The sequence below is a fragment of the Medicago truncatula genome, chromosome 1 (genome assembly GCF_003473485.1).
Source record: "Medicago truncatula cultivar Jemalong A17 chromosome 1, MtrunA17r5.0-ANR, whole genome shotgun sequence".
In the NCBI taxonomy this organism is placed as follows: Eukaryota; Viridiplantae; Streptophyta; class Magnoliopsida; order Fabales; family Fabaceae; genus Medicago; species Medicago truncatula.
Window position 1 is genome coordinate 51,685,740 of NC_053042.1, and position 26,789 is coordinate 51,712,528.

General features: G+C 31.5%; 5 protein-coding genes across 8 annotated transcripts; 4 read left to right on the top strand and 1 right to left on the bottom strand.

The window, feature by feature from the left end:
• Positions 1 to 1,382: 1,382 nt before the first annotated feature.
• LOC25485320 (ribosomal RNA small subunit methyltransferase E) lies at positions 1,383 to 5,822 on the top strand. Of its 3 annotated transcripts, none has more exons than XM_024770905.2 (9): positions 1,383 to 1,666; positions 1,858 to 1,931; positions 3,181 to 3,323; positions 3,430 to 3,476; positions 3,568 to 3,676; positions 3,832 to 3,893; positions 4,208 to 4,322; positions 4,853 to 5,026; positions 5,424 to 5,822. In XM_024770905.2, the coding sequence occupies exons 1-8, from the start codon at positions 1,508 to 1,510 to the stop codon at positions 5,002 to 5,004; spliced, it is 861 nt and encodes a 286-aa protein (XP_024626673.1). In that variant the 5' UTR covers positions 1,383 to 1,507; the 3' UTR covers positions 5,005 to 5,026; positions 5,424 to 5,822. The 3 variants fall into 3 exon arrangements, with proteins under 3 accessions (XP_024626673.1, XP_013469968.1, XP_013469969.1); XM_013614514.3 differs by having other exon boundaries at positions 4,853 to 5,017; XM_013614515.3 differs by having other exon boundaries at positions 4,853 to 4,973.
• Positions 5,823 to 9,064: 3,242 nt separating this feature from the next.
• Positions 9,065 to 13,398, top strand: LOC25485322 (magnesium transporter MRS2-3). The gene is made up of 6 exons (XM_024773868.2): positions 9,065 to 9,475; positions 11,572 to 11,694; positions 12,053 to 12,181; positions 12,405 to 12,577; positions 12,678 to 12,876; positions 12,965 to 13,398. The coding sequence occupies exons 1-6, from the start codon at positions 9,107 to 9,109 to the stop codon at positions 13,244 to 13,246; spliced, it is 1,275 nt and encodes a 424-aa protein (XP_024629636.1). The 5' UTR covers positions 9,065 to 9,106; the 3' UTR covers positions 13,247 to 13,398.
• A 2,473-nt stretch (positions 13,399 to 15,871) lies between these two features.
• On the top strand, positions 15,872 to 16,492 carry LOC25485323 (agamous-like MADS-box protein AGL62). The gene has a single exon (XM_013614518.2). It carries the CDS (start codon positions 15,941 to 15,943, stop codon positions 16,490 to 16,492), a length of 552 nt encoding a protein of 183 aa, XP_013469972.1. The 5' UTR covers positions 15,872 to 15,940.
• A 1,218-nt stretch (positions 16,493 to 17,710) lies between these two features.
• LOC25485324 (uncharacterized) lies at positions 17,711 to 18,649 on the top strand. Its single transcript, XM_013614519.3, has 3 exons — positions 17,711 to 17,991; positions 18,224 to 18,270; positions 18,364 to 18,649. The coding sequence occupies exons 1-3, from the start codon at positions 17,778 to 17,780 to the stop codon at positions 18,496 to 18,498; spliced, it is 396 nt and encodes a 131-aa protein (XP_013469973.1). The 5' UTR covers positions 17,711 to 17,777; the 3' UTR covers positions 18,499 to 18,649.
• A 3,269-nt stretch (positions 18,650 to 21,918) lies between these two features.
• LOC25485325 (protein SOB FIVE-LIKE 5) lies at positions 21,919 to 23,273 on the bottom strand. 2 transcript variants are annotated; one of them, XM_024775436.2, is made up of 4 exons: positions 22,628 to 23,273; positions 22,453 to 22,542; positions 22,296 to 22,372; positions 21,919 to 22,207 (listed from the first exon to the last, which is right to left on the bottom strand). In XM_024775436.2, exons 1-4 carry the CDS (start codon positions 23,024 to 23,026, stop codon positions 22,174 to 22,176), a joined length of 600 nt encoding a protein of 199 aa, XP_024631204.1. In that variant the 5' UTR covers positions 23,027 to 23,273; the 3' UTR covers positions 21,919 to 22,173. The 2 variants fall into 2 exon arrangements, with proteins under 2 accessions (XP_024631204.1, XP_013469974.1); XM_013614520.3 differs by having other exon boundaries at positions 21,919 to 22,204; positions 22,628 to 23,272.
• Between the last annotated feature and the right edge of the window lie 3,516 nt (positions 23,274 to 26,789).

Here is a 26,789-nt window from a genome sequence, read left to right on the forward strand (position 1 = left end):
AAACGGATCCCACATTGATACATCATTTTTTTTTTAATAATAATATCTAATAGCTACCCAACCACTTCAATGGAGATCTTATAACAATAACTATTTATTTAAGACAATATTATAGGGGTTTCACTAATAACTCCAATAGCAACTCAAATAATAATTATTTTATTTAAAAGTGGTTTGAGGTAATGAGGGTCTTAAGAGACCCCTAATTTTTTGTCCACATTGGAGTACCTATTAGGTACTGGATCTTAAATAGTAAATGATGGTCTTATTTTCTCAAACCCAAATATGTTATTAAATTTTGACACACTTTTTCTTATTTATTACTTTTAAATTTTTGATTCCCTTTCGTGATTTTGAGGCCCTAAAATTGTGAGACCACTATGGTTGTGATTTTGTCATTTTTGATCCTTATTTCATACCTATGAAGCATGGATACAGACACGGATACCAGACACGACACAGACACTGACACGCCGACACAATAATAATTTAAAAAAATCACATAATTCAGTGTAATTACAAGTGTCGGTGTCGTGTCGGTGTCGGACACGACACATGTCTGACATCGGGACACGCCTAATCCGAGGAGTGTCCGTGCTTCATAGTTTCATACATATACAATTGTAGAGTTTGTACCAATGAAGTTAAAAAAAATGGTGAAAAAGATGAGTTGGGCGATGATGAAACAAAACCGCATGAATGGATGAGCGTGAGCACCACAAGAAAATTGGGTTTTATCGTCAGCTGAAAAATGGATGCTAGAAGAAAAATTGGGGACACTAATAACCTTTAAGCGTCAGTATAAAGTCCAAAAAAATGACGACAATAAAGTTTGGATGCTAAACACTAGCTTCCAATTGAAGCTAAAATAGTATTTACAAAAGTGGACGCTAAAGTTGAAGCTAAATGTATATTAAAACATCTAAATACATACACTATTTAGCTTCAGAATTTGTTGACGATAAATTTAGCGTCTGTAAGATGTAAATGTTAGGATCAACTTTTAAAAAACTAAATTCCAACTATTTATTAAAAATTATATATTTAATGTAAAATGCATAAGTTATCGTACAAACTTACTATTTTAACTTATTAACATGTGTAAATTTGCATATGATATAAAAACTCTTTTGTCCATAAAAAAATAAAAAACTCTTTTATCTAAAAATTAAAAACATGTTGTAGAAAAATAAGAGAATTGTTATTTGAACAACTATTTTTGTTTGACAACTTGTGGGACAACCAAAATATACAAAGAAATATGAGTATTGACACAAAAATCAAAATAATAAAGAGAAAATAAAAATACATATAAATAGGTTCATGGGAGTAGTTAAAGTTGGGTCCAAGCAAAACACGGGCTTAAATAACCCATGGACTTTTTATACGGGCTGACTTTGGGCCAAGTGGTGGACGGTTTCCCGCCATAATCCTGCAAATGCAACGCAACCCGTTTCATTTGAGACGAAGAAGAAGAGGATAACAATGAGAAATTGAATTGGTACAAATGTTGCAAACCCTAGTAGTTCCCGCAAGGTTTCGCTTCGCAAATCGAATATCTCTCCGTCGAAGCTTGAGCAGAATTCGTTCATTCAATTCCGATTATGGAGATCAGTCTCGTGGTGGGCTCCCTCGATTCTACTCTGAAATTCTTCCTCCTTCAAAGGCATGCGCTCTTATCTAATATCTCACGAATTTTACTATTAATGTTAGGTTTACCTTCAATTTGTGATTTTTTTCAGTTGATAACGCCCCTCCCTGTTCAGTCTACTCATTGAGCTGGGTTTTCGCAAAATTTCTTAATTTTAAGGGTTTACTAATAATTCATTTAACTTTTTCAAAAAACTCTTCATTCAGGGTAATGTTATTCGTGTTAAAGGCGATGAATTCTGGCACATGACTAAAGTATTGAGGCTCTCCACCAATGCTAGGTAATTTGTTTGTTTTTTCACAATTAATTTTATCCTTCAAATTGTTTTTTTTTTTAATGACTATAAATGCACTCTGGAAACCACAGTAGATTGAATGTTGAACATTGCATGCCTGCAAATCTTGTGTGTATGTTATTAAGTGCTAATTCTTTTTTCATGCGGAAATGGGAAGAGGGTTGGAGAGTTTTGGCTTTATTTGGTGAGTAAATAATGACAGATAGCACATAAACTAACTTTTATCGCATGGATAGGTGTGGCAAAGTGGGCTGCGCCGAGGTCTAGAATCACAATTAGAGTGTAAATTGCAACTACATATCACAATATATGTATCACAATTATACCCTGCACTGCAGTGTCAGATTTTAATGCAATTTATACCGAGTGCCTAGTGCCATGCCTTTCTCATGCAATTTCTAACAGAACTAGCAAGCAGGGAGTAAGTACTTAAAATTAAGTAATAGGCAGATTCATTGGAAAAAAAATGACAGTTTTTTTTTAAAGTTTTAATTAGCCCATGTGACAGGTCACCCGTGACTGCCCCGATATTTCAGCAGGCTAAATGGTGGGGTGAGTTGAAAATTCCAACTCAACCTGCCAAATATAGGGGGTTAAATGGGCTGGCCCGACAGGCTTGGCCTATTTTTCCACCTCTGCGGATAGTTGATAAACCAGCTGTTCAATTTGTAGTGTTAAGGTAAAATTAGCGGATTAACTACATTATAAATATGAAATGAAATGACATAACATAAAATAGGTATGTTAATTAACATATAATTTTTTTCAATTAAGATGGTAGGGTAAAATTGTTAGAAAAAATGATACTCCCTCCGTTATGAATTATAAGCAAATTTGACTTTTTAGGTTCATTCATTTAATGATGTATGTGGTCCATAATATAGATCACATACATCATTAAAAGAATGATCCTAAAAAGTTAAATTTGCTTATAATTCATAACAGATGGAGTAAGCTTTAAGCTATATATAAGCTGGTAAAAATAAGTTAAAAGCTTGCGAAGAACAAATGTTGCCAAACATGTCTGTTTTGGTCAAAAGAACTTATAAGCTCAAAATCTTGACATGCCAAACACATCCTTTACATCGGCAGTTGGTTTTCAATGATTTCTGTCAAAATTTTGATTCTATTTTTGTCATGGTTATTACCCAATGTTATAGCCTATGTCTCGGTTCCTATCTAGCATTGTGATCTTGAAAACTTTTTGATTATGATTCAAATTGCGATGATCAAGGGTACAACTCTTCAATGGAAAAGGAGGTTTGGTAGAAGGATGCATACAGAACATTGACCGCACTGGACTTGATTTTATTGCATTGACTGATCTGAAGTTAGTGCCTCCACAAAATTTTCAATTGCATGTATTTTCTGGTTTTGGTAAGTTCTTTTATTTTCTATTAAAACAAAAATTATTTATGATTTTTTTTTTAACACTTGACTGTTGACTCCCCACCCAACTTTTCACATGTTGAGAATCTAACAGGTACTCTGAAGGGTGGGCGCGCTGACTGGCTTGTAGAGAAGTGTACAGTATGTTTCCATAGCATATTGAAATTTTATCTGGTTAGATTACCACTTCTATATGTAACAGTTGTTTTTCTTCCATTCATGACTTCCATAGGAACTTGGAGCCAGTAGTGTTACTCCGCTATTGACTGAACGTTCTCCGTCAATCTCAGAAAATCGGGTGGACAGACTGGAACGTGTCATTTTAGCGGCATCTAAACAATGTAACTGTTCTTTTGCATGAGGTTAAACATTTATTTTGCTCATTTCTGAAATTTTTTTGGCCTATTTTGACCGAAGTTTTAAAGTTGGGTCTAAAATGAAGGGTGGCCCATTTCGATTTTGGTCAGTGAACCTTCTATTTTTGCCTGTTTTTTAGGTCAAAGACTGCATGAAATGATCCTGAAACCTCCTGTAGAGATTGGTGATATTTTGCATCTTGTAAGTTCTCCATTCTAACTACCTGGCGAGAAAGTTGGCATAAATTTAAGTTGTTTGAGAAGAATTTTGACCAGTGCATTGTAGTAACCTATTAACATCCATAATTCCTTCTATTTACTAGTGATATCTTTGTTATTTTCCTTTTTTTTTCTTGGAATTCTGTGTTAAACACCTAAGCTAGGGATTTGATTCCATTGGTGTTGCATGTTAGTAATTTAATATATGTGGTTACATAGTCAATTTGTGAATTATGCTCATCGAATTCCAACACTTTTCTTCTATGTTCATAACTTAACCTATTTTCTGTAACTTAGATTGCGCAATCAAAGCTATCTCTTGTTGCAACAGCAGAAGCAACTCCTGTTCTTAATGCATTGACGTCACCAGAAAAGGAAACTAGTGGCTTAATCGTAGTCGGGCCAGAGGGCGGTTAGTATACTTAATAAGTCTAATTTCACTTTTTTGTTTTGCCACATGTCTGGACATGAATGGACATTTGGATTGATAAGGTGATAAGACGAGTTTAGTTGTAAGGTACATTCTCCCTGTTTTTTCCGGGGCTAAAATGAAAACCTGTGATTAGCAAATAGACAATAGTTGTTGTGTTTCTAGGGAGGGTATAAATATATTAGGGTCCATTTACTTTAAATGTTTCCTATTTTCTTTTTTATTTCAACTAATAAACATAAGATAATATAGATCCAATATATTTCTCACTATTTTCATTACAAATTTTGAAAATGTCAAAATATTGTATTATTGTTTTTGAAAATACATTCAATCAAGCTTTCTATCACAATTGTCAACTGCATGAGTCTTCCTTCTCCTTATTAGCAATTTAAATTGAACATAAGTTTTAGTAAATGATAACTGATAATATTTCCAGAAAGTAAAGGAGCCTTATTTTTTCTGCTGAAAGTTCAAGTGATGCTAATTCATGTTGTATTGGATGCCTGCAGATTTCACTGAGAAAGAAGTGAATATGATGATGGAAGCAGGTGCTAAAGCTGTTAGTCTTGGACCTCATCGTCTTCGGGTTGAAACTGCCACGATAGCACTTCTGACTACTGTTATGTTATGGTCCGACTCTAAGCAAATTTCTGTCTCTTGACTCATCTGTATATGTATGTCCGGTGAGGCATGATTATGTTCTGGAAACAATTTATATTTTGTATCAATTGTCTGTTAGATTTAATTAGACTAAACAGACATTTGGGATGAAGATGACATTTCTCTATTTGAGTTTGGGAAACAGAGAAAATGCATTGAAGGTTTAGGTCTTAACCTTATTTTATTGAGAGGATTAACATGCTTTAAAACTTTGGGTCAATTGATGAAATCCAACTTTGATAAAAGAGTAATTTGAATATACACGGAGTTAGAAGTATAACTTGTTATGATATTTTTTCTTCTTCCGAGTTTCATGCAAGTCGTACCATGTATATGACTTGACATGTTTTTTCAGAGTTATTTGCAAGCTGGTATCATGTGCACTAATGCATTTCTGTATGCATCTTATCTGCCTCGCAGGTTGGACCATTGAAATGACCTACATAGATCGTGAAGCAAACATTTGTGTTGATGCCCTTGCTTTAAGAAAACATGAAGTAGATTTCTGTTTACTTGTGTTGAATGCTGTTACAGCTAGTAATAGTTTACTCCTGACTCGAGGGGTGCATGTTAATCTAGTGTCATGCCGTAGTCCTGTTTGTACACGGATCCTCTCCTTCTCCCTCACATACTTGTCATCTGAAGATTTTTTTTCTAAAAGTGACAGTAAGTCTGAACAGGTATGAATAAGTTTTAATGTCGGACAAAAAATATGATTAGTGATAACAGTACAATTGTAAAAACTCGCATACTTGTCATCTCAAGATTTTTGGTCTAGAAGTGATAGTAAGTCTATTGTTAATTGTTGCCTTTCACTTAGACCTGTGTTAAATTTTGGGTCGAAGATACATGTTTAATAAACTATTATATTAATATATATAAGATACGAGTTTAATAAACTATTATAATAATATATACTCAATGTGTGTTTGTTTTCACGGTGGATACCCACCAAACCAACGTTTTTCCAAACTCTCCAAATTGGAGCTTCTCTATTTTCACTTTGGGACTACCTTGGGGCGCGAAATTAAAGGATACAACGTGTTTCCAAACAGATGCTTAGACACATTACAAGAGATCTACTTAATTCAAAGTAATTATTAAATTTACCTACAATCAAAGTAATTATTAAATTTTTAGTCTGTAATTTTTTTTGTATTGTCCAAATTTCTCTTCAAATTATCCTCACTGCCAAACATAATGAGCATACATGACTTCCTATAGCTGTCTGTCCTTTAGTTATGATTAGCCAGTTCTATGTTATACTAATAACTTAAAAGTGATTAATCAAAAAAAGTTCTTTATATTATGCTTGTGTTATTCTCTCAGTGTTCAACGTGAAAAATTTATGATTCTTTAATTAATCATGATCTATCTCTAGCCTAATTGAATTTTTTGAGATAATGTTGGCAAAGTTAGTTGGTTTATATGGATCACTGTCACTTTCTCGTTAGTACACACCTAACGTCAGTTAATATAATCAAATCCTGATTAGTTTATACTGGTACTCAACAATTCACATTATTGTGTATTTTTAGTATTTGATATTTGTTTATTCATGTCGTGAATCGCACATCATTTAATATAGTATCCAACTTCCTTTGGATGTTCTCATACATACATACGGTCATACCTTACTGTCCAGAGCAAATTAAAATGTAAGTAACAGCTCCACCACAACAAATTACTCTGCAAAAGTCCACTCCTCGTACAACACGAGTGCACCACACGACCATTTGCAACTTCCTTTTTATGACACAAACCTTTGTTCCAGGTAGCTAGATTTTCAATTAATTGTGAGGGATACATTAGTTTAAGATAGGAACCATGACAAAGAAAACAGCCAAGGAAAGTAAGCTTAAGCACTTCATATTAGGCCCTGTAAGAATTCTAAAGAAAGCAAGGCAATTTTATATGAAAAGTGTTATTGAATGTGCTGGAGGGTATGGTGTTGGAGCTGCAAATCACATTCCATACTTGCCTAAGCCAAACAACATCAACACGAATGGAGGAAATCATATTGCATCGAGGCAAAAACAATCAAATTTGGGGTATAAAAGCAATACTGAGGTGAAAAAGATGGGTAAGATTGACGAGGATCAACCTTGTCATTTTGAGAGCAATCAAATTGGTTTCAAAACCAATCTTTTGCATTTGATTCCATCAAGAAGGAGCAGTGCTGCCAAGAATCCAAACGTACGTATATATAACATCATCAATGAAGATTGAAGGGTGACATGAAGAAAATAAAGACACATATTGTAGCCCAAGAAAAGAAAAGAAAAGAAAAGGTGAGTGAGCATGCACTTGCTGGAATAATTTGAGCGATTATCAAGATCAAGAGTGTAGTAGACTCTAGATTAATAATTCAACCTTTGCTTTCCCTAAAGTATACTACCCTGTATTTAATTTTGCAATCTGCAATTTCATGACTATTAAGGCTTCAAAGAAAGATTTATTAGCGATAATGTGATTGTGGGTATGTATGTGGATCTTGTTATGTGTTAAGATTTGTTTTACTTTTCTATCCTATCATAAAAGTGATTTGTTTTACTTTTAATCTTAAAAAGAAAAAATTTATTTTACTTTTCGGGTGAAGTGTTAAATTTATCGAGAAGCATTGCTATTTATCTATCTAGAGAGTTTTTATCCGAAATTGATCCAAAAAATGTTTCAGTCAATTAAATTTCTTATTGGCTGGAAATTAAGGGAGGTAATCAAATGTAATTAAGAAAAGGTGTTGAGCAATTATACTCTCGAGAAATTTTCGTGATACTTTTCTCGTGTATCTATTAATTCCCTTGATTCATACTCCCTCTGTCCTAAAATATAAGTAAAAAAATCTCATATTCTATCTTAAAATATAAGCAAAAAAGATCAATTTTTATGCTATTATTATGTTTTTTCAAACAAATCATCTTTTCCAATGTAAAATTAAATACAAATTGTATTCAATTTGTTCTCCTTTTTATTTTCTCCATAATTTTTAACTAATGAGAATTATTTTTATATCTTTCCAAAAAACTTACTTCAAGAAAAACACAAAAAATAATACCTCAAATCACTAAATGTTAGTTTTCTTAATAAGTGTGAATTACTGTTTTTTGCTTATAAAATAATAGGACAGAGGGAGTATGTGTTTGACATTGTTGTTGATATTATTTCTCTATTTTAGTTCAATATTCCAAGTTCCAACACCAAATGTTTCATTATATGCGCCTCACCGGTCATAACAATGGTTTTTCTTTTTACTGTTAGATCATAACTTAATGTTAAACGTCAATTACTTAAAACAAAAGTGGTTTTTCACGTAGCAGTTGGTAATTACTCACTAAACCATGAACAATTTTTTTAGAGATGATTTTAGCAGGGTTGTTTGCAATTTTTTTTTTTTTTTTTGAGGGAAGCAGGGTTGTTTGCAATTCTGTTAGGGTTGATTTTGAGGTAAAGAGTCGTTAAATTCAAAGGCTAAATTAACATATAGTTTGGTTTAGTTAGATTGCTTCAAAAAAATCTGATTCCATAAGATCATACGTGGTTTATGTAGGATTGTTCATTTCATTTTTATCAACACATAATTATATGCCAACAAATTGCTTTCTACTATCTTAAATTCAGATTAGGTATCACGTTATTGTTGTTGTATTTGATAGTCTTGCGATTCAAATTTTTTGATAAAAATAGAACCTACATTTTGATTTTGGTAAATTCATAAAGTCACGGTGCCACCATGCAATTTAAAAAAAACTTAGGTTAGTTGCTTATGTAAAGTTGCCCTCAAATTAGTACTAGGAACACACCAAAAATATCGATCTGACAAACAACCAAATATACGCTAGATATGGTAAAATGTCTTTTTGTTGAATACAATGAATCAAGGTCAAATATGGAAAAAAATAAAAAATATAAAAAAAGGAAATAAACTTGACAATTATTTTTTTTTAATTAATATATGTAAATATACTTTACTCTTTTTATTTTAAATAATATACTTTGCTCTTATTATAAAAGGTAAAAGGTTTGTATCATATAAATTTATAAAAAATGTTACAACACTCACTTTAACATTTTCTCTTGGAACACTCTCTCTTTCATTGGAGAAGATGGCGAGTGACGAGAGGGTAGTGAGGCGACAGATTGGTAGGAAAGGAAGTATGGCGAGAACATGGCTGCTGATGGGCAGTGAGGGGCAGAGACAGATGGTGGAGGCAAGTAGGCAGTTGATAATGCAGAGGACAGGGCTGACTGCTAGGGACTTTAGGATTCTTGATCCTATGTTGTCATACTCTTCCACAATCGTGGGGCGTGACAGAGCAATTGTCTTAAACTTGGAACAAATTAAGGCTATCATCACTGCACATGAGGTTCTTTTGCTCAATTCTAGAGACCCTTCTGTTATCCCTTTTGTTGATGAACTTCATGCACAAATTCTTCATCATCACACTACTGTTACTGATCATCCTCAACCTCAGGTAGTTTCTTCTTTTTAATTTAATTTAATTTTTACAAAATAGTGTGGGAAAAGAGACAAAGATCATTATTAATTGATTTTGACTAAAGTATTTGACTTGTTGACTTGACCGTAAAATAATTTATGTTTTTGATAAATTCACATAAAAATGTTGACTAGTAATTTTGAAATGAAAAGCAGAAATGATATATTGACAACCTAAATGTTAATCCACTGTATTTAAATTCGTTCTTCCACTATTTTTATTTTTTAAATCATTTTTTGTCTTAATTGAGTGTCAGTGTCACACTTGATTTTGAAGCATTAAATCTACATTGTGCATACCAACAACTTATCTATTGTCAAAATATCATAGTTCAATAAAAAATATGTTTGATATATTTTGAGGATTTAGATATAAAGTAAAGGCCAAATTTATTTGGTTAATATATAAACTAAATACATTTGACTTTTGAATATAAAATGTCATCTGAATGATAAAAAATTTGATCTTATCATCAGAAAGGATAAATTTGAATCCCTTTAAAGACAATAGTAAATATCCATTAATTAATAATAATAATTTTCTTTCCTTTTGTTTTTATTTAAATCCATGAGAGTATGTTAGATACAGAGTTATTATTTTGGCTTAAATATGTATTTGATCCTTGCAATTAGGGATCGTTTAAAAATTGGTCCCTGTATTCGCTAATCCTTGCAAACTAGCCTTGCAATCATTAATCATTTAAAATTTAGTCCTTTGACCAACTTAATTATTGCCACGTCACCAATTTGATGACGTGGCAATCACTGCCAAACATGAAATTCCAATTTTGCCCTTAAGAAGAGGACAAAATATTGAAGAAAGAATTGGAAACTCAGGGGTAAAATTGGAATTTCATGTGGCGTGGCAGTGATTAAGTGGGGAGAGGGACGATATTTTAAATGATTAAATAATGCAGGGGTAAATTGCCAAGATTAGCGATTACAGGGACCAATTTTTAAACGACCCCTAATTACAAGGATCAAATACATATTTAAGCCTATTATTTTTGAAGTAAAATAAAAAGAGAATAGCAAGGTACCCAATAAAACAACACAAAAGTACTAGAGTCATCCCAAAAGCGAATTGCAAATGCCAAACTAAACCAAAAGTGGTATGAAACCAATCCTAAAGATCATTGGACAAAATATCAACGTAAACCTTTAAGGGTTAATGAATGCTTCCAATGGGAGATGAAAGCCAACCCAAAACATCAAACCAGAACGAAAACCTATGGTAATGAAACAACAAAGTGACGAAATCCATCAATTAACTTAAGGGTCAAACAACGTGAAGGTCACATGTATGTATATACTGAGTAGTCAGTCCACTTTGTTGTCGCTAGCGACTATTTGAATGACCTCATCGAGGTTTGTAGGTGGTAGAGTACACATCCCCAAATATAAACCATAATATCTATAGATTTTGGAGGAGTGAGGTCTTCGACAACAGAGGTATTGATTCAGGCAGCGAGTTTCATTGGTGCCTTTGAGAATTGTTGTGCAAAAGAGATTTTGCTTGAGGGGTGAGCATCATGAATGGATGAACTCAAACTCAAGTGGGAGATTCTTGTGTAGGCTGAACACTTTATAAGTGAGAGAACCCATAAAAAACAATATCAAAATGAATTTTATATTTCTAGAATCACATTTTCTCTTGCAAAACTGCATCCAAACATGCAATTTGTCTTTAAAAGTTATTCTTTTTTTGGTAACAAAAGGAAGAAAAAAAAAACAAGGAAAAAAACCAACGAAGATGATATCCTAATTATAGTCGAACAAATTCAACATTCATCGCATCCGGTAAGAGAATGAATGTGATGTCATGTGGGGCTTTAAAGAAGACAACAATATCAGCAGCAACAATATACTACCAATGCGTGTTGCAAATTTAGCACACACTTTGGTAGTATATTGTTTGATTCTTAAGTGGGTTGAAAATTTGATGAGTTATCAAGCAACTTTTACTTTGATAGTTGCTGCTGACATTGTTGTCTTCCTTAAAGCTCCACATGTGAATATTTTTTTTTGATATTTAGCACTGCTCTTCAAATTTCTATCATGATCATTGTCAAGGGTCTAGATGGGAAGGATAAGGGTGAAATGAGGCAAGATAGCAGCAGGAAGAAGATTCTTCCGTTTGAGTTTGTTGTGTTGGAGGCATGCCTCGAAGCTGTTATTAGTTCCTTAGAAAATGAGGTATGTGCACTTTATTCCCTCAATCTTTTTTTAAATGGCGAATATTCAAAAATATGCATTCTTATTCACTTGTTATTTTCAAAACTCAATGCTATTTTTTCAATATGCATACATAAATTAAATGAGATAGTAAACGATTAGGAATATTATAGAAAATAAATAAATAAATAATTCTATTAGAAGTAACAAAACTTATTGGTTGTTTTGGTACATGTAAAAAGTCCACAACTAGAAAGGAACCAAGTGATTAGTACGTCACGTAGTTTTTTTTTTTTTTGACAATATAGTATATGTAGGTGTTGTTTGATTGTTTTTGTTGATTTTCTATAATATGTTCCTTTTGGTGATTGTTTTCTAGGCAAATATTTTGGAATTGGAGGCTCTCCCCGCTTTAGATAAGTTGACTTCAAAGATTAGTACTCTTAATTTGGAACGTGTTCGTCATATTAAGAGTCGATTAGTTGCCTTAACTGCTCGTGTTCAAAGGGTTAGAAATTTGTCTCCAATTACCATTTTTTTAAAACCTCATGTGATATTTTTTTTATAATTCAAAATATTGCGCTTGAATCTATATTTTTTTTATCTTGATCGAACAACTATGGATGTCTTGACTACCTGAATGCGGAGAATCCCTGTATGCAAAGGAGTCAGATCCATCACAATTAAACTTAAATGTTTAATTGATAGTGCAAACCTATGATCATTTTCAGGTAAGAGATGAATTAGAAAACTTGTTGGATGATGATGGAGATATGGCTGAGCTATATTTGACAGATAAGTTGGCTCAAAAGAAGTTTGAAAATTCTTCTACTTTTTCATCCATGAATAATAACGGGGATGACATGATGATGAACCGGGTTCTTCAACCAAATATAGTTGACAGGTATTTCATTTCATTGTGAATTTGATCTGATATGGACATGTCTTACCATAACAAATATTTTATGTCGTACAATATAATTAATTCTTCATTATTTTATTAGGACTGGTCACGAAATATCATTGGAACGAGGTGGAGATTCTACATGTGATCATGGAGATTATGAAAATGTTGTTGGTGAAGAAATCTCTGGGACACAAGCTGGTACTGTCTATAGTGGCGTAACCAATGTTTCTGAGCTTGAGATGCTGTTGGGAGCATACTTTGTGCAAATTGGAGGCACAGTCAACAAAATATCTGCGGTACACAATCTTTTACTCCCTCTATTTGGTAAAACAATTTTATTGGCTATTACTAACACTTATTATTTGTTGGATTGGACGGTTGAAGCTGAGTGACTATGTTGAAGACACAGAGGACTACATAAACATTACATTGGATGATAATCAGAACCGTATTCTGCAAACTGGAGTTCAGATAGGCACAGCAAGTGTGATTCTGAATTGCTTTGTTGCTGTGACAGGTGTTTTTGGTATGAATATTCACATTCAACTATTTGATGATGGTGGAATGAAAGAATTCCTTGGAACTATTTTTGGATGCACTGGTGCTTGTGTCATCTTATACTTCCTTGCCATGCTTTGGTACAAGAAAATGCGCATGTTGGAATAGTTAGTTGGTCGGGCACCCTAATTATGTTTCAAATAAATTTGTACAAGTTTTTATATTACTATAGACATATCGTCTGTGTAGTTTGTTTTGCGGTTGTCATAATTGATTCTGAGAGATTTGATTGGTTAAAATTGAGTTTAACGTAATTGATTTATGTTTGGATACATTACCACAAAAGTGATTCTTATCGATTTATGATGTTTAGCTAGTTTGCATAAAAATTGAATTTTTATGCATGTATAAAATAGGTTTTATTTATATATTAGTGCATGCGTTGAAAACATTGTGAATAAAAATGAAATTAAAGAAAAGTATAAGGGTAGTTAGGTAAGAGGACAATAAGTCATAACAAAATCGATTTAATTGGCCGCAAAAACTACTATTTTAGCTTCTATTGAAATCGATTTCTAAAATGAAATCCAAACACACATTTTAGCCAAGTTAAATCACTTTTACCTTTGCACCGCAAGTTTAGAGAATTTCAACTTGCAACCAAACGTATACATCGTGTCGTATCTGTCCATATATATTAGACCATCTATAATGGGGAGTCCTTCCCCTATTTAGCACCATGTTAAATAGACACCCTCATTGTGACACCAATTAATACGGTATTTATAAAGATGAGTGCTTTTATAGGCACCCTCTCTCTCCTATTACTTATAGGTCTTACATGGACAATTAATTCTACTTTTTTTCTCTATTCAATTGTTGTATTATTTCAATATTAAAATGTAAATTATATATTGCAAGAGTAATATTTAATCGATCAACACTAAATTTTCAACAAAACTTTTTTTAAAACAACAAATAATTTACCCATCTGAATGGGAAAAAAAAAAAAAACATACAGTGATTGGATTTGATTTTAAAATCAAACCAATTGAATACAGAAAATCAATCCAATTCATACAGAAAAAATTTAGATCGAATTTGATTTTAAAATCAAACCAATTGAATGAACAAATAACAAAAGAGAAAAGATTGGATCAAATAGTTTTTCCTCTCAAAATCGAACCAATCCAATCCATGAACACCCCTAGCTAGGTTTAAAATAGAATTAAGCATAATTATTTATTTATGTAAAAAAAAAAGTTTGGAAATTATATTCATGAATCTTAAAAAATCAAAGCTTGGGGTTAGCTAGCATTTTGTACTAAGTGATAGAAAAACAATAACGAGTCGTATCTAATCATTTATAAATCCGGATGCAGAAATATTCCGAAGATTTGAATATAGTCATAATTATATTCATATGTATTTTGCCGTTTTATGCTATTAACATGAATGTTGTGATTTTGTTTACAAATTCATCTTTTTTGTTTTTAACGACTTTGAATGTGTACTGTATTGATTACTATATCAATTTTAATAAATGAATATCGTTTATTTTTCTCAAAAAATTACCATGCATGCAATGTAATGCATTATAAATGATTTTTTTTATTAGAATAGATAAAATTAGAGATGATTATTACTTTAACAAATTAATTTTTTTCAAAATTATACTTTTCCCTTTTAATTATAATTAATTTTTACTCTTCGATTGTGCACTATCACCAATAATCCAATTTGTAAAAAGAAAATTGTCTTTTATAAAAGTGACAATGAAATTCAAAATTATTAAATCGATCAATTTTTTTTTGAAAGAATTATTAAATCTATCAGTTATAAAACATTTTATGCGTGATATAAAACATTTACCATCCACCGTAGATATGAAAAGATTTGGAAACTATGTAAGAAATGACACATACAATAAATAACTTAAATTTTTTTAAAAAATAATATTAAGTAGTGAAATGTTTAATACAAAATATAAATAAATAAAAATCATGGAGTTTTAAAATTAATATTTACTCCTATGCCGCACATTATCTTCAATAACCCAATAGTGGAATTTTTATGAGTTATTTTATGTCTTTTTGTCGTTCGAATCTCATGCGTTATCAATAATATTTTTTCCATTTTAAAAAATATAACAAAAAAATAAATAACCGATATTCGTATGTTACAGTTGGCCACATATTTGATATTAAAACTTAAAAGAATTATATTCATTTTTTAGAAAATTCTTAACATCTATATAATATTTTCCATCTCGCGAAACAATTTTATTTTATAAACGTAAATAATAATTTTAAATGTCCGACAGTTCATATTTATCGTATCACTTAGGATATTGCTTTTTTATATTTACGACAAGTAAAAAAAAAAAACAGACTACAATGGATACTTCAACTATGTAGAACATCACCATTCTTAACGTTGTACGAGACTTCCTTTTTAATTTTAAAATATACTATAAAATAATATGAACATAATTATTTCAAGTTCTTGGAATTATCCAGGTACGGTTTATCTAACAATTGTTGAATAAGCTAAGATATATATAATTGGAAAAGGAACAAATTTATTTTTTAACATTGAAATATCTTCCATATAAACCATGTAAAAAGAGATTTGATGATAATCTCTCAATCCAGTAAAAAAAATTAATGTAATGAAAAGGCATAACGTTTGAGAAAGAAACGCGTCTTGAAAATACACTCACAAAATTTGAGCGGAAATATACTCACAAAATTTGACTATAAAATGGCTCCTTCACACTCAATTCCAATGTATCAATTTTTAATCTAAATTTACAAACACACTCACCCACCCTTTTCTTTTCTCTCTTTTTGTGCTTCAATCATGTCGAGTGGAAGGAAAAGCCGAGGTCGCCAAAAGATTGAGATTAAAAAAATGAGCAACGAGAGCCACTTGCAAGTGACTTTCTCGAAGCGCCGTAGTGGTCTCTTCAAGAAAGCCAGTGAGCTTTGCACCCTCTGCGGTGCAGATGTTGCTCTCGTTGTTTACTCACCTGGGGAGAAGGTATTTTCATTTGGCCACCCCAATGTTGATACAGTCATAGATCGTTATCTCTCTCGAGTCTCATCCCAAAACAATGGTACCATGCAATTCATTGAGGCTCACCGTAGTGCCAACGTGCGTGAGCTTAATACTCAGCTAACTCAGATCAACCACCTATTGGACATTGAGAAGAAACGTGCTGAAGAGTTGAGCCACTTGTGTAAGTCGGTCGAGACTCAATTTTGGTGGGATGGTCCCGTTGATGGGATGAACAGGGTCCAACTTGAATTATTCAAGAATGATTTGGAGGAGCTTAAGAAACTTGTTGCACATCATGCTGATAGGCTTGTAATCCAGAGTGCTCCTACTCAAACCCTTCCTCTTTTTTTTTGAAAAATGGTTCATCCTCTAATATGCCTCTCCATCATCAATCAAATCATCCACAAGCTAAAATGTTTCCAGCACAGTTTTTTGATAACCCTATGCTGCAACCTCATTTGTTTGGCTTCAACAATATTGGAGGAGGAGGTGGATATGGACCCTCCAAATTCTTTTGATCCGAGCCCTTAGATTTGCCTTAAGATGCCCGTGTTAATTTATTTTTATTGTTTTATGTTTCATGTTGTTTTAAATTAATTTCAATTGGAGCACACATGCTTAACCTTGTTTTATTTATGTTGGATCCTTTTTGTTTACAATAATAAGTTGATACATTGATATATGCCTTTAAAAAACATATTGTATTTTGAAATTATTGGATGAAATTTCAAACAATCTTAAATTTATTGACTTAGATTTTGTTGAGTGAAATAGCTTAATATAAACGTTTACACATAAGTGCTCAAACGTATTAGTCGTCTCCAAAATTTGATAATTAACTTTATCGGAAACAACTTCAATCTTTGTTGTGTTGTTTGATAAATGACCTAATACATACTAATGGGTTTATTATAAACTAAGCTCTTTGAGAAAATGTTTTCATTTTTATCCGCTATAAACCATCGTATTAACTATCCTTTATATTTTATCAAACAAAACCTAAAGTTCAAATGCAATGAGTTTATGAATCCTATGATGTTTTTCAACCCCTCTTCCATCCAATGTAGTATGTCTTTTGAGTTCCATTTGATACATCACAACATAGATTACCTTCAATATGTATACAACTATATGTGGCAAAACAAAATTTGAAAAGACAATACAATATACCTAAGCTCAACCATAAGAATTAGCTTAAACTAAAGACTATTATTTGATTCCTTAGTTTAGTTTAAACTAAACTATTAGTTTTTAGCTTAAGCTAATTGGCATTTTTACTTAACCGGACCCCTAGTCTTTAGTTTAAGACCAAAAGTTGGGTCAATTTTGAAAAGACGATATGGCCAGGCTCAGCGATAAAAACGTCAATTAGCTTAAACTAAGGACGACTAAGAATGAAAACAATGTTTTTCCATTTAAAAAAGAAAAAAAGAAAAAAGATTTGTTTTAACAAATTGTAAAAGAAAAAGGTGGACTAAATTTATGTTTATTAGTTGAAGTAAAAATGAAATTGAAGCAAATCATCCATTATATAGTTTTTGTCCTTATGTACATAAATATGAAGCACAATGTACTAGGCTACCACATGTTCATTATCCTTTAGGATAAGCTATTAAGCAAACTAAAAAGAGAAGAGGCGATGAGTTCTATAGGGCAAACCATGTTAATGGCACTAACAGTTACGGTAAACAAGTATGCATCATCCAATGTACAAGCAGTTCATAATAGAAAACAAGCAAACCCAACTTTGAGAAGCACCAACTTGGAATTTGGAAGGAGAGGACTCGTCTTATCCACTGTTATCGCCGCAACCGCAACTCAAGACCCTGAGTCAAGGACATTGCTTCTTCAAAGTATATATGCATAACTCTTTTTTGTACTTGTTATGTCTTTTGCCTTATGTAGCACCGCCACTTCTAAATGAATGCGTGTGTCTCGTGTTTGACATTGATATGACATGGTCACATTCAATTAATTCATATATTTTTTTAAATTATTATCAGTGCCGTGTCTGTCCGGCTAGGTATTGCCACTTGAACATGTTTTTTAGTGGTTTAATGGCTAACTAAAAAAATGTGTTATCAGAATATTTGAAGAAAACAGAGGAAAACAAGGAGAAAAATGACAAAGAGGTAAGTAATGCTCTAAAAGCAGGGTATTTAATTTTATGTTGTAGTATGTCATTATTTAGTATTGAATTTAATCACAGTCTTTGTGTGTGGCAGAGGGTTGATAGTTATTACAAGCGTAATTACAAGGATTACTTTGAGTTCGTAGAAGGGGGTTTGCAAGGAAAGGAGGAGGGGAAGCTTTCAGAAGCAGAAAAGGGTATCCTTGATTGGCTTAAAGCTAACAAGTGATCATATATTTATTGTTTTTTTTCTCAATTACTAGTGTAGCTAGCTCCAATCACCACCTTAGCTTGTAAATTTTGATTTTCTGTTGGAAAATTTGGATATGGTACAGTTTCTTTCTTGCAAGGTTTTGAATGAAATTTGCTAGATTACCGAATAGAAAATAGGGATATGATATATATATGGTCGAACAAAGGAGATTAGGTTTAGTGAAAAGTGTCAGACGAAATGTTCATATTTAGTGTTAAATAGCTTCTCGAATATGATTCTTAAAAAAGATGATGTATATGGTCAAACTATTACTTTCATGCATTCTTGGTTCTCCATCTAATAATAGTCAAATATTGTGTTAACATTGATGTCACTCGCACATGAGACTTGCATGGCCATCATCAAATGAGATCTACCATTATGTCACTTAGGTTTGCGTATCCTGCTCACGACTTTGGATCAATTTGGCATATTCCATCTTGCTTTGTACTTTAAGAATCAATGTTATGAACTAGTTCCAATTTGGCATAACCTTTTGAACTCTGTTTCAAAACATAATTAATGGAGAATTGGAGACACTCTTAAGTCAATTATCAAGCAGTTTATAGCAACAGAAGCTTTGTCATTGACTGTTGACTTTTTTATAATGGCAAATTGTGACCGAATATTGACTAAATGTGAAGGGAGAATAAATTATGCAAACTACCAACCTTAGGTTAGTGTTTATCCACAATAATTTTTTAGAAGCTCCATTTACAGTTTCTAGTCCACCGTGATATTAGTGTCTGTTTACAACTATGGTTGAGCTGCATGGTGCAGCAACCGTGGAAATTGTTAGATCTACAGAGAATATTATCTATTTAGATTTACAAGTTCTTACGGTTGTTGCATCATATAGTAGGGGATCAATATTTGACAGGATATAAAAAGATAATTTAATGTTTAAAGAGATAATAACGTCACTGTCTTTTTGCCGTTCGACCTAAATCAACGACTGAAATCGAAACATTTAACCTCAAATTAACGGCTGAAATCATTTAGAACATAAAACTACGTGCTGTTGCAGCATATCTGGATCCAGTTTTTGGTGTGACATAATGAGTTGCTCAGTGATCAACTAATACTAGACATTTCTCAAAAAAAAAAAAAAAAACTAATACTAGACATGTGTACCACATTTATTTCCTTGGCATAGAGCTTTCAACTGCACAAGTGCACAAAAGTTGTGTCAAGGGAATTGGGAACATCCAAACTAAATTGGCAATGGTCACATAAAGAGGATATCAGAAAATGGACAAGTTTTTGGAAGTATCTCCTCTATTACAATTACAACAAGGATAGATAGAAATTTGGTTTGGTTTGGATGGTGGTTGGTATGACAAAATTGTTTCTACCCATACCCTTTAATAATCCTATACAATTTTATGGAATACAGCCGGGCAATGACTATCGTATACTCTTTCCGTTTTAAAATAAGTGTCGTTTTAGCAAAAAAAAAAAATTGTTTTAAAATGAATGGCATTTTTAGTTTTTAATGCAATAATAACTTTTTCTTTTCAATTGTACCGTTCAATTAATACTATGTTACACTGCTTCCAAAGTATTATTTTTTCTTTATTGAAAAACAAACCAATAGTTGATTAGGATAATTTGGTAAAATTACTATGATATTTGACTATTTTATTTCATTCCTTAATATGTGTGCAATTGACTAAAACGACACTCATTTTGAAACGGAGGAAATATATTTTAAATTATTTTCTCTCTCACTACTAATTTACGTGTTTGATTTCTCTTTAGGTTAACCTTCTTCATTACTTTAGTTTGTTTTTAATTTGTTAAAGAATCTCATTGCCAAAACTTTAGATTATAGTATATGAGAAAACACGTGGGGAGAGATTATAAATTTTGTCATCCTAAATTCTCAAAGGTCATATTTTCCTTAACATTTTCAACCTTTATGGACTGGTAGCAGAATTTAATTACTTATTTAATTAAACAGGAATTGACTAGGAATAAGTAAATGGAATAAAAAAAATAAAAAATGAAAGGCACGATTGTGTATGACATCAAGTTCAGTGACAGCTTCCAACCAGACAGGCTTGGAGGGAACAAAACTACATAAAAAAACATCATCAAATATAACCATATTTTAAAAGATGATCCTCCCAAAAGAGATAAAGTTGACAAAAAAAAACTAAACGAAATGGGTCATGTAACGCATGTTCCTTTGAGTCAGGAAGATATGAGGCAGGATTTCATGAGCTTAAAAGAGATACATATGATTTAGTACATATTCCAACATCAATAATGGTATTTCCTCCTCATCATATTTGTATATTGTCTTCATTGCCCATCCCTTCATAACACTTTTGCCATATTCTCTTTTCTAGAATCAGATTACATGCATGTTTGGATTGCCCATGAATTTGACAAAATTATGAGGACATTGTAATTTTATTGAAGCTCTAATGTAGATTATAAATATTTCTAACATCATTTTTGAGTAAAATGCTGGATTTTGAGAAAATTGAACCTTTTATGGACTCCTCCAAACACTCATAAATGCATTGACATTAAAACCTTTTTCCCCTCGATTTTATAATTTTTATAGAGAGACAATACAATTTCAATCTCTATCATAAGATAAAGTTTACATTTTAAATTTATTCAATAAATAATATATTTTATCTATATTAAGAATTAAATACATTATTTATTAAATGAATCTAAAAGATCGAAGAGAGTAATATATTACATGAATAGTCAATGTATATGATTTATAATATAGACCCAATACATAAATTGTTAGTGAATCGTACTAATAATTATGATGAGAGGTGTATAGATTACTTTAGAGCATAAATTCGTGTGACCAATTTTTAGATAAATAAATCACATGAAATTATCCTACCTAATCAATGTGTGACTATATTGCCTTTATCTGTATTATTATTTGTCAATCCATATCAAAACACATTTGTCGGCAGCACATTATTTTTGTCTTGCTTTGTAAAAAGGAATTAATACAATTAAGGGTGGGAAAAACTTTACGGTAGATTATTTTAATAATAAATAAAAGTATACTACCTATCATTGAATTGAATTTTCAGTACATTAAGATGTACGGTATACTTAAAATAAAATAAAGTATGTGTGTACTTTTATTTTTTGGAACAAATACTTCCATTCCATGGATTTGGATTGTGCATGAATCTGAGAATAATTGATAAATTAATCCGGAAAGTTGAGTAAGAGATTGTCTACAACCATATAATTTCAAAATCTATTAGAACAATTTTATAATCTGAAAGCATGCACACAGCTAGCAGTACAACAGATTCTGAATGAGGATACAAAGATTAATTTTTGTTAGCTTCTTACTTACTCAAATTAATTTGTTTTATAAAAAAATTACTCAAATTAACTTGCTAATAAAAAAGTAAAATTAACTATGTAGATTCATCAAAATAACAAGAAGTAAACATACTTCCTAACTAAATTAGCTTGTAATCACCATTGATTAAACAACAAAATTACATTTTCTAAAGTAGAAACAAATGACTAACTTGCTCTTTTCAGTAACTTCCACTGAATTGACAAAGTAAAAAGGAAAAGAAGAATTAAATTCCTTCATTAATCTTGAGTAATTAACATCCACTGCAACAACTTCAATAGCAGAGGCAGCCATTAATAGAACTGATTTTTTCCTCCATACCAGCTGCTAAACAAAGAATGCAAATCATTAAAGCTGAACACACTACTATGTCTAGTAAAATTTTCTTCTAATGCACAAAATAATATCAACTTACTTGTTGCCTTGAAGATCATTTTTTGAGAGAGGTGGTTGTAAAAAACCGAATTTTTCTTCTTGGTATGATGATTTTCCCTACAAATAACACAAACAATTTTAGCAAATACAAAATCAAAGTGTAAACTATAGAGTAGTACAAATATCAAGCAAATTACCTCAAAATAATTATTAGTTGCTGAAAAACCTTGTGAATAATCTACCATATTTCCTACATAATTTTGTTGGTTTGTCCCAACAACATTGTTCTGAAAAATTATGAACAACCATAAGTAACAAAAATTGTTAAAAATACTAAGAAATTAATATCAAATAATCTACCATATTTCTTACAGTTGAAAAGTCAAAGACATGAGAGCTAGCAGTGTCATGAAGAAAAGAAGGAAGGTGTTGTTGATCTTCAACAGCAATAGCATGTTGTTTATTTTCTCTAACTTTCTGTTTCTTTGTACCTTTCTTGTGTTTTTTCACTACATTGTCTTTCTCATTGAAGTAAACATCGTCATCATATGGAAGATGTGGAGGACCAGAAGAAGCATCAGAAACCATAGACAAATCTTCCACCCCTTCTTCAGAATACTCATTTGTGACTCTTTTGTCTTTGTGTTGGTTTCCATAGTACCCTTCAGTTCCACCTATGAATCTAGTGTCTTCATAAGAATGTTCAAGGTATAGAGTCCAACCTGACTCACATCCACTACTACATTCAGAATCAAATGCACTCATGTTCATTTTTCAATTCTTTCTACCTATAGATTCTAGTATATAGAAAAGAGTTTTCTACTTTTCTAGTGTATGATGAAATTAAGAAAGACTAGGTACATGTAATAAAAGAGTGAAAACAATGGAACATTTTATTAACGTTGTTGATAGTGTTTGATTTTGGAGTTGAGCAAGTTGGATAAAAAACCAAAGAAATCATTTTGTCTTTTATTGCTTTCGTTTGGTGGATGAAAAGTTGGATAAACTTGCACAGACTTCAAGACTCAAAAAATACCGATAGACTAACCACTAGGAAAGTCTTAAACGCTAGCAATGAAAGTTTAATCTACGCTCTTGTATAATTTCAACTAATTTTTAATAGTGAATTAACCTATGTAATAATTTTACCTGCATTGTTTTAAAAAGTTTAATGATAAAACTCACGTTGCATAATGAGTTCGTGTTAAAGAGTTTTACATCACATAAAAAATAACCTAAAATATAAGTGTAACAATTCTTGCTTTACAAGTTGATTTTATGAAATCTTATTAGACTCAATCATAATTTTTAAGATAGTATCAAAGTTTATATTAATTAAGATTCATTGAATCACCTGTAAATTTCTGCAATTAAACCATCTACATAATTTATGTCCACCAAACAAACCCAATTATGTTGTTGCATCCAAACACATGAAATCTATTTAGGATTTTATCATCTAAATTGTATTTATCGTTAATTTTGTCTTTATTCTAATGTGTATTAGAATGAATCAAAAAATGGCAGTTGTGTGTGTTATAATGGGTGCATGTAAGAGAGAGAGAGAGAGAGAGAGAGTTGAATCACACCATACCCCATTCATTCACATGCTAGACAGCGAGGCACTGTGTACCCTCTTAACAAAACAGAGTACACGTCCATTTCCATTCTTCAGTCTACTATTGACACCTATCATATAGTACCAGCTATGTATTATCCTAATTTTAAGGAAGAATATTTTAAAATTAATTTAAATGGTTAGTGATGAACTGAAGGGTCAATAATGCTCCAATAAAAAGATTTGATAAGGTACATTACAAACCTGATTCGCAGCACAAATAAGGAAAAAAACATATCATGCTATTTTGAATATAAACGGTGCATAGTGTTTGGCATAGTATGTGGTTTATTTCATGTGACTCATTAATTATGTGACGTGGTTAAAAGATAGCACTAGAGAAATAGAATCCATTCCTCTTGTTGTGTTGTATAGTCTCTACAGCTGTACTGGTACATTACCAATATCACCATTTATGCATATAGGTGATTAAGATCTTAAGCATGCATGTGTTTGGTTCTATGGTAAAAAAGTAGAGTCTTCCTTTAAAAAAATAGATTTTTTTTCGTGTGTGTGGAAGGTGGAAATATAGAGCGGATAATATGAGTGGTAGAATGTGAAAAAAAAAAATTTAGGGCACGGTGCAGTTGACTGGGATTTTATTAATCCACATGCAATCAGATACCAAATCCTATAGCATCAACAACAAAGTCATGTGCACATAATTCTTAGAATAATCACTATCCAAATAGAATTCGAAATAGGATTTTATAACAATCATATTTTTTTAGTTTGAATTCAAACTCATGATCGTTAATTAAAAGAAATAACAATCATCTCGTTCGAACATTTTTGGATCAATGAGATAGAATCTTAAAAGAAATAATCATATTGAAAAGATAATGAACTGATTCAATAAACTCTCCAGATAAAAAGCAATTAACCAACTAAGTTTTAACCGACTCTATCAAACTAACAAAATCTACATGCATACTGTAATAGCATACAGTTCTATTTCACAATTTATTTATAATTACTACTTTTGAAATATCAATCATTGTTTTAGTGCTAAAATATTAATCATTTTAAACTAATCAATGGCGAGTTTATACTAGATGAATTTACCGTGGATAAGGATAAATTATCTAATAGCAAATTAGTTCATCACAATTTTCATGGTTTCTTACGGCGGAATTGATAAACACAACGCTAAGCAAACATACACAGATGATTTTATAACGCGTTGAGTTAAAAAAATAATAATTAAGATTTAATGTGATCTTGAAGAAAAATGTAGAGCATAATTTTTTTTTTCTTTGGAATTTTAGTGGCTCAATAGAAGTGTCAATGATGGTTGATTTCATTGATAAGAAATTTACTCGTGTCTTGTAAGACTGTGCATTCAACTACAATAATCAGGATAATGACTTCTATAGTGAGAAATTTGTAAATACATTTGTTGTCACTTGTTGAGTGTTAAGACAAATCCTGATATATGTCAATCTATGAATGCCAACTCGCCTAAACTTTTTTATTATCAAAGTGGCTCAATAAAAACATCTCACATATTTAAGTGTTTTGAACTAATTCATGGCCTCACCCAACAAGACAACATGGTCCAATATGCACAATGATGCTCGAGTCATCATGGATGCACAATGTAACCACAATGTATCGCTCTGAGCCGAATTAGGACCCTCTGGCTATCCACTCAACTTTTATATTGGATTCATCTCGTAATGAAATATATGTTTATCATTCAGTTAAAATCTCCATACTATATAAAATCTTCCCTAGTTTGAGAGTTTGATTCCTTGCATTGCACCTCCATCGCATACTTTATAAAAACACTCCTCCGATGAACTACCATTATCCTCCATTGCACCTCAACAACTACATGTGTCACCACGAGGTCATCTATGGATTAGTCAATAATAAGAATAATGTATGTTTATATGTTTTAATCTCAATTTAAAACTCTAAAAAGTATACTCTATAAAGATCAAACTACAACCAGTAGCAGAGTCAGAAAAAAAAAAAAAAAAAAAAACTTAGGTGGACCACCAAAATAAATACAACATTTATGTTGTAGTAAACATTAAACATAAAATTGATCATAAAAATTAAACTACATATCTTTAAAGTTAAAAATAATTATCTACTCATTCCAAATAATTTGAAATCATCAATAATAAAATACAATTAATACTTACAATAATTTCTCATTCAATATAAATTGCCATGCTACCATTTATAACTAATGTCTTTTTTTTTTTAAGAAAACTAATGTCTTGAAATTAATATATTTATACATTCCATATTTTCCAACACTCATTTTATCTCAATATATCTATTTCTATCACATTACCAACATACCACTTATTCTCTTTATCTCATCATATCGCTAGGTCTATACACTCATTTGTGTTGTTCAGAAACATTTTCCTATTTAACCAAATTGATTTCTAAAATACAACTTTTTCATTTATTATGGGACGAGGGAGTAAAAAGGGTTTGAATAGAGTTGCCTACATCTATTGTCCAATAACTTGAAAAGGATTAATGACTAAAAAAATCTATGAAAAAATATTGCAAAAGAAAGTGTTGAATTGAATTCACGGAAAAACAAAATGACTGAATGTTGTACTGGTACACGTGACGGTGGTCAAATAAAAGTAGTACTCCTTCCAAAAAAAAAAAAAAAAAAAGTAGTACTGCACCGTACTAATGAGAAGACCATTAAGAATTTTTTTTTGAAGCAAGAAAAGACCATTAAGAATGGAGAGAATTTCATGTGACCATCTGGACAATTAAGAATTTGTATGGCTCTATATACATTTGGGTTATCTGGAATGTGAGAAATAACATATTATTTAAAAATAAGGAAAGCGATGTTCATATGCTAATCAAAGTTAAACTTCACTCTTTTTAGTGAATGAAGGCGGCACATGTCAATTTTACCTTAAGTTTTCATAT

What these genes read in the sequence shown, in the direction of transcription:
- LOC25485320 (XM_024770905.2), top strand. Translation starts at nt 1,508, where the DNA reads ATGTTGCAAACCCTAGTAGTTCCCGCAAGGTTTCGCTTCGCAAATCGA. An exon ending in AAATTCTTCCTCCTTCAAAG is followed by an intron (nt 1,667 to 1,857) that starts GCATGCGCTCTT and finishes CTCTTCATTCAG; the next exon opens with GGTAATGTTATTCGTGTTAA. An exon ending in GGCTTGTAGAGAAGTGTACA is followed by an intron (nt 3,477 to 3,567) that starts GTATGTTTCCAT and finishes TGACTTCCATAG; the next exon opens with GAACTTGGAGCCAGTAGTGT.
- LOC25485322 (XM_024773868.2), top strand. Translation starts at nt 9,107, where the DNA reads ATGGCGAGTGACGAGAGGGTAGTGAGGCGACAGATTGGTAGGAAAGGA. An exon ending in CTGATCATCCTCAACCTCAG is followed by an intron (nt 9,476 to 11,571) that starts GTAGTTTCTTCT and finishes ATCATTGTCAAG; the next exon opens with GGTCTAGATGGGAAGGATAA. An exon ending in TAACTGCTCGTGTTCAAAGG is followed by an intron (nt 12,182 to 12,404) that starts GTTAGAAATTTG and finishes GATCATTTTCAG; the next exon opens with GTAAGAGATGAATTAGAAAA.
- LOC25485323 (XM_013614518.2), top strand. Translation starts at nt 15,941, where the DNA reads ATGTCGAGTGGAAGGAAAAGCCGAGGTCGCCAAAAGATTGAGATTAAA.
- LOC25485324 (XM_013614519.3), top strand. Translation starts at nt 17,778, where the DNA reads ATGAGTTCTATAGGGCAAACCATGTTAATGGCACTAACAGTTACGGTA. An exon ending in AAGGACATTGCTTCTTCAAA is followed by an intron (nt 17,992 to 18,223) that starts GTATATATGCAT and finishes ATGTGTTATCAG; the next exon opens with AATATTTGAAGAAAACAGAG. An exon ending in AGGAGAAAAATGACAAAGAG is followed by an intron (nt 18,271 to 18,363) that starts GTAAGTAATGCT and finishes TGTGTGTGGCAG; the next exon opens with AGGGTTGATAGTTATTACAA.
- LOC25485325 (XM_024775436.2), bottom strand. Translation starts at nt 23,026, where the DNA reads ATGAACATGAGTGCATTTGATTCTGAATGTAGTAGTGGATGTGAGTCA. An exon ending in ATGTCTTTGACTTTTCAACT is followed by an intron (nt 22,543 to 22,627) that starts GTAAGAAATATG and finishes ATAATTTTTCAG; the next exon opens with AACAATGTTGTTGGGACAAA. An exon ending in CAACTAATAATTATTTTGAG is followed by an intron (nt 22,373 to 22,452) that starts GTAATTTGCTTG and finishes TGTTATTTGTAG; the next exon opens with GGAAAATCATCATACCAAGA.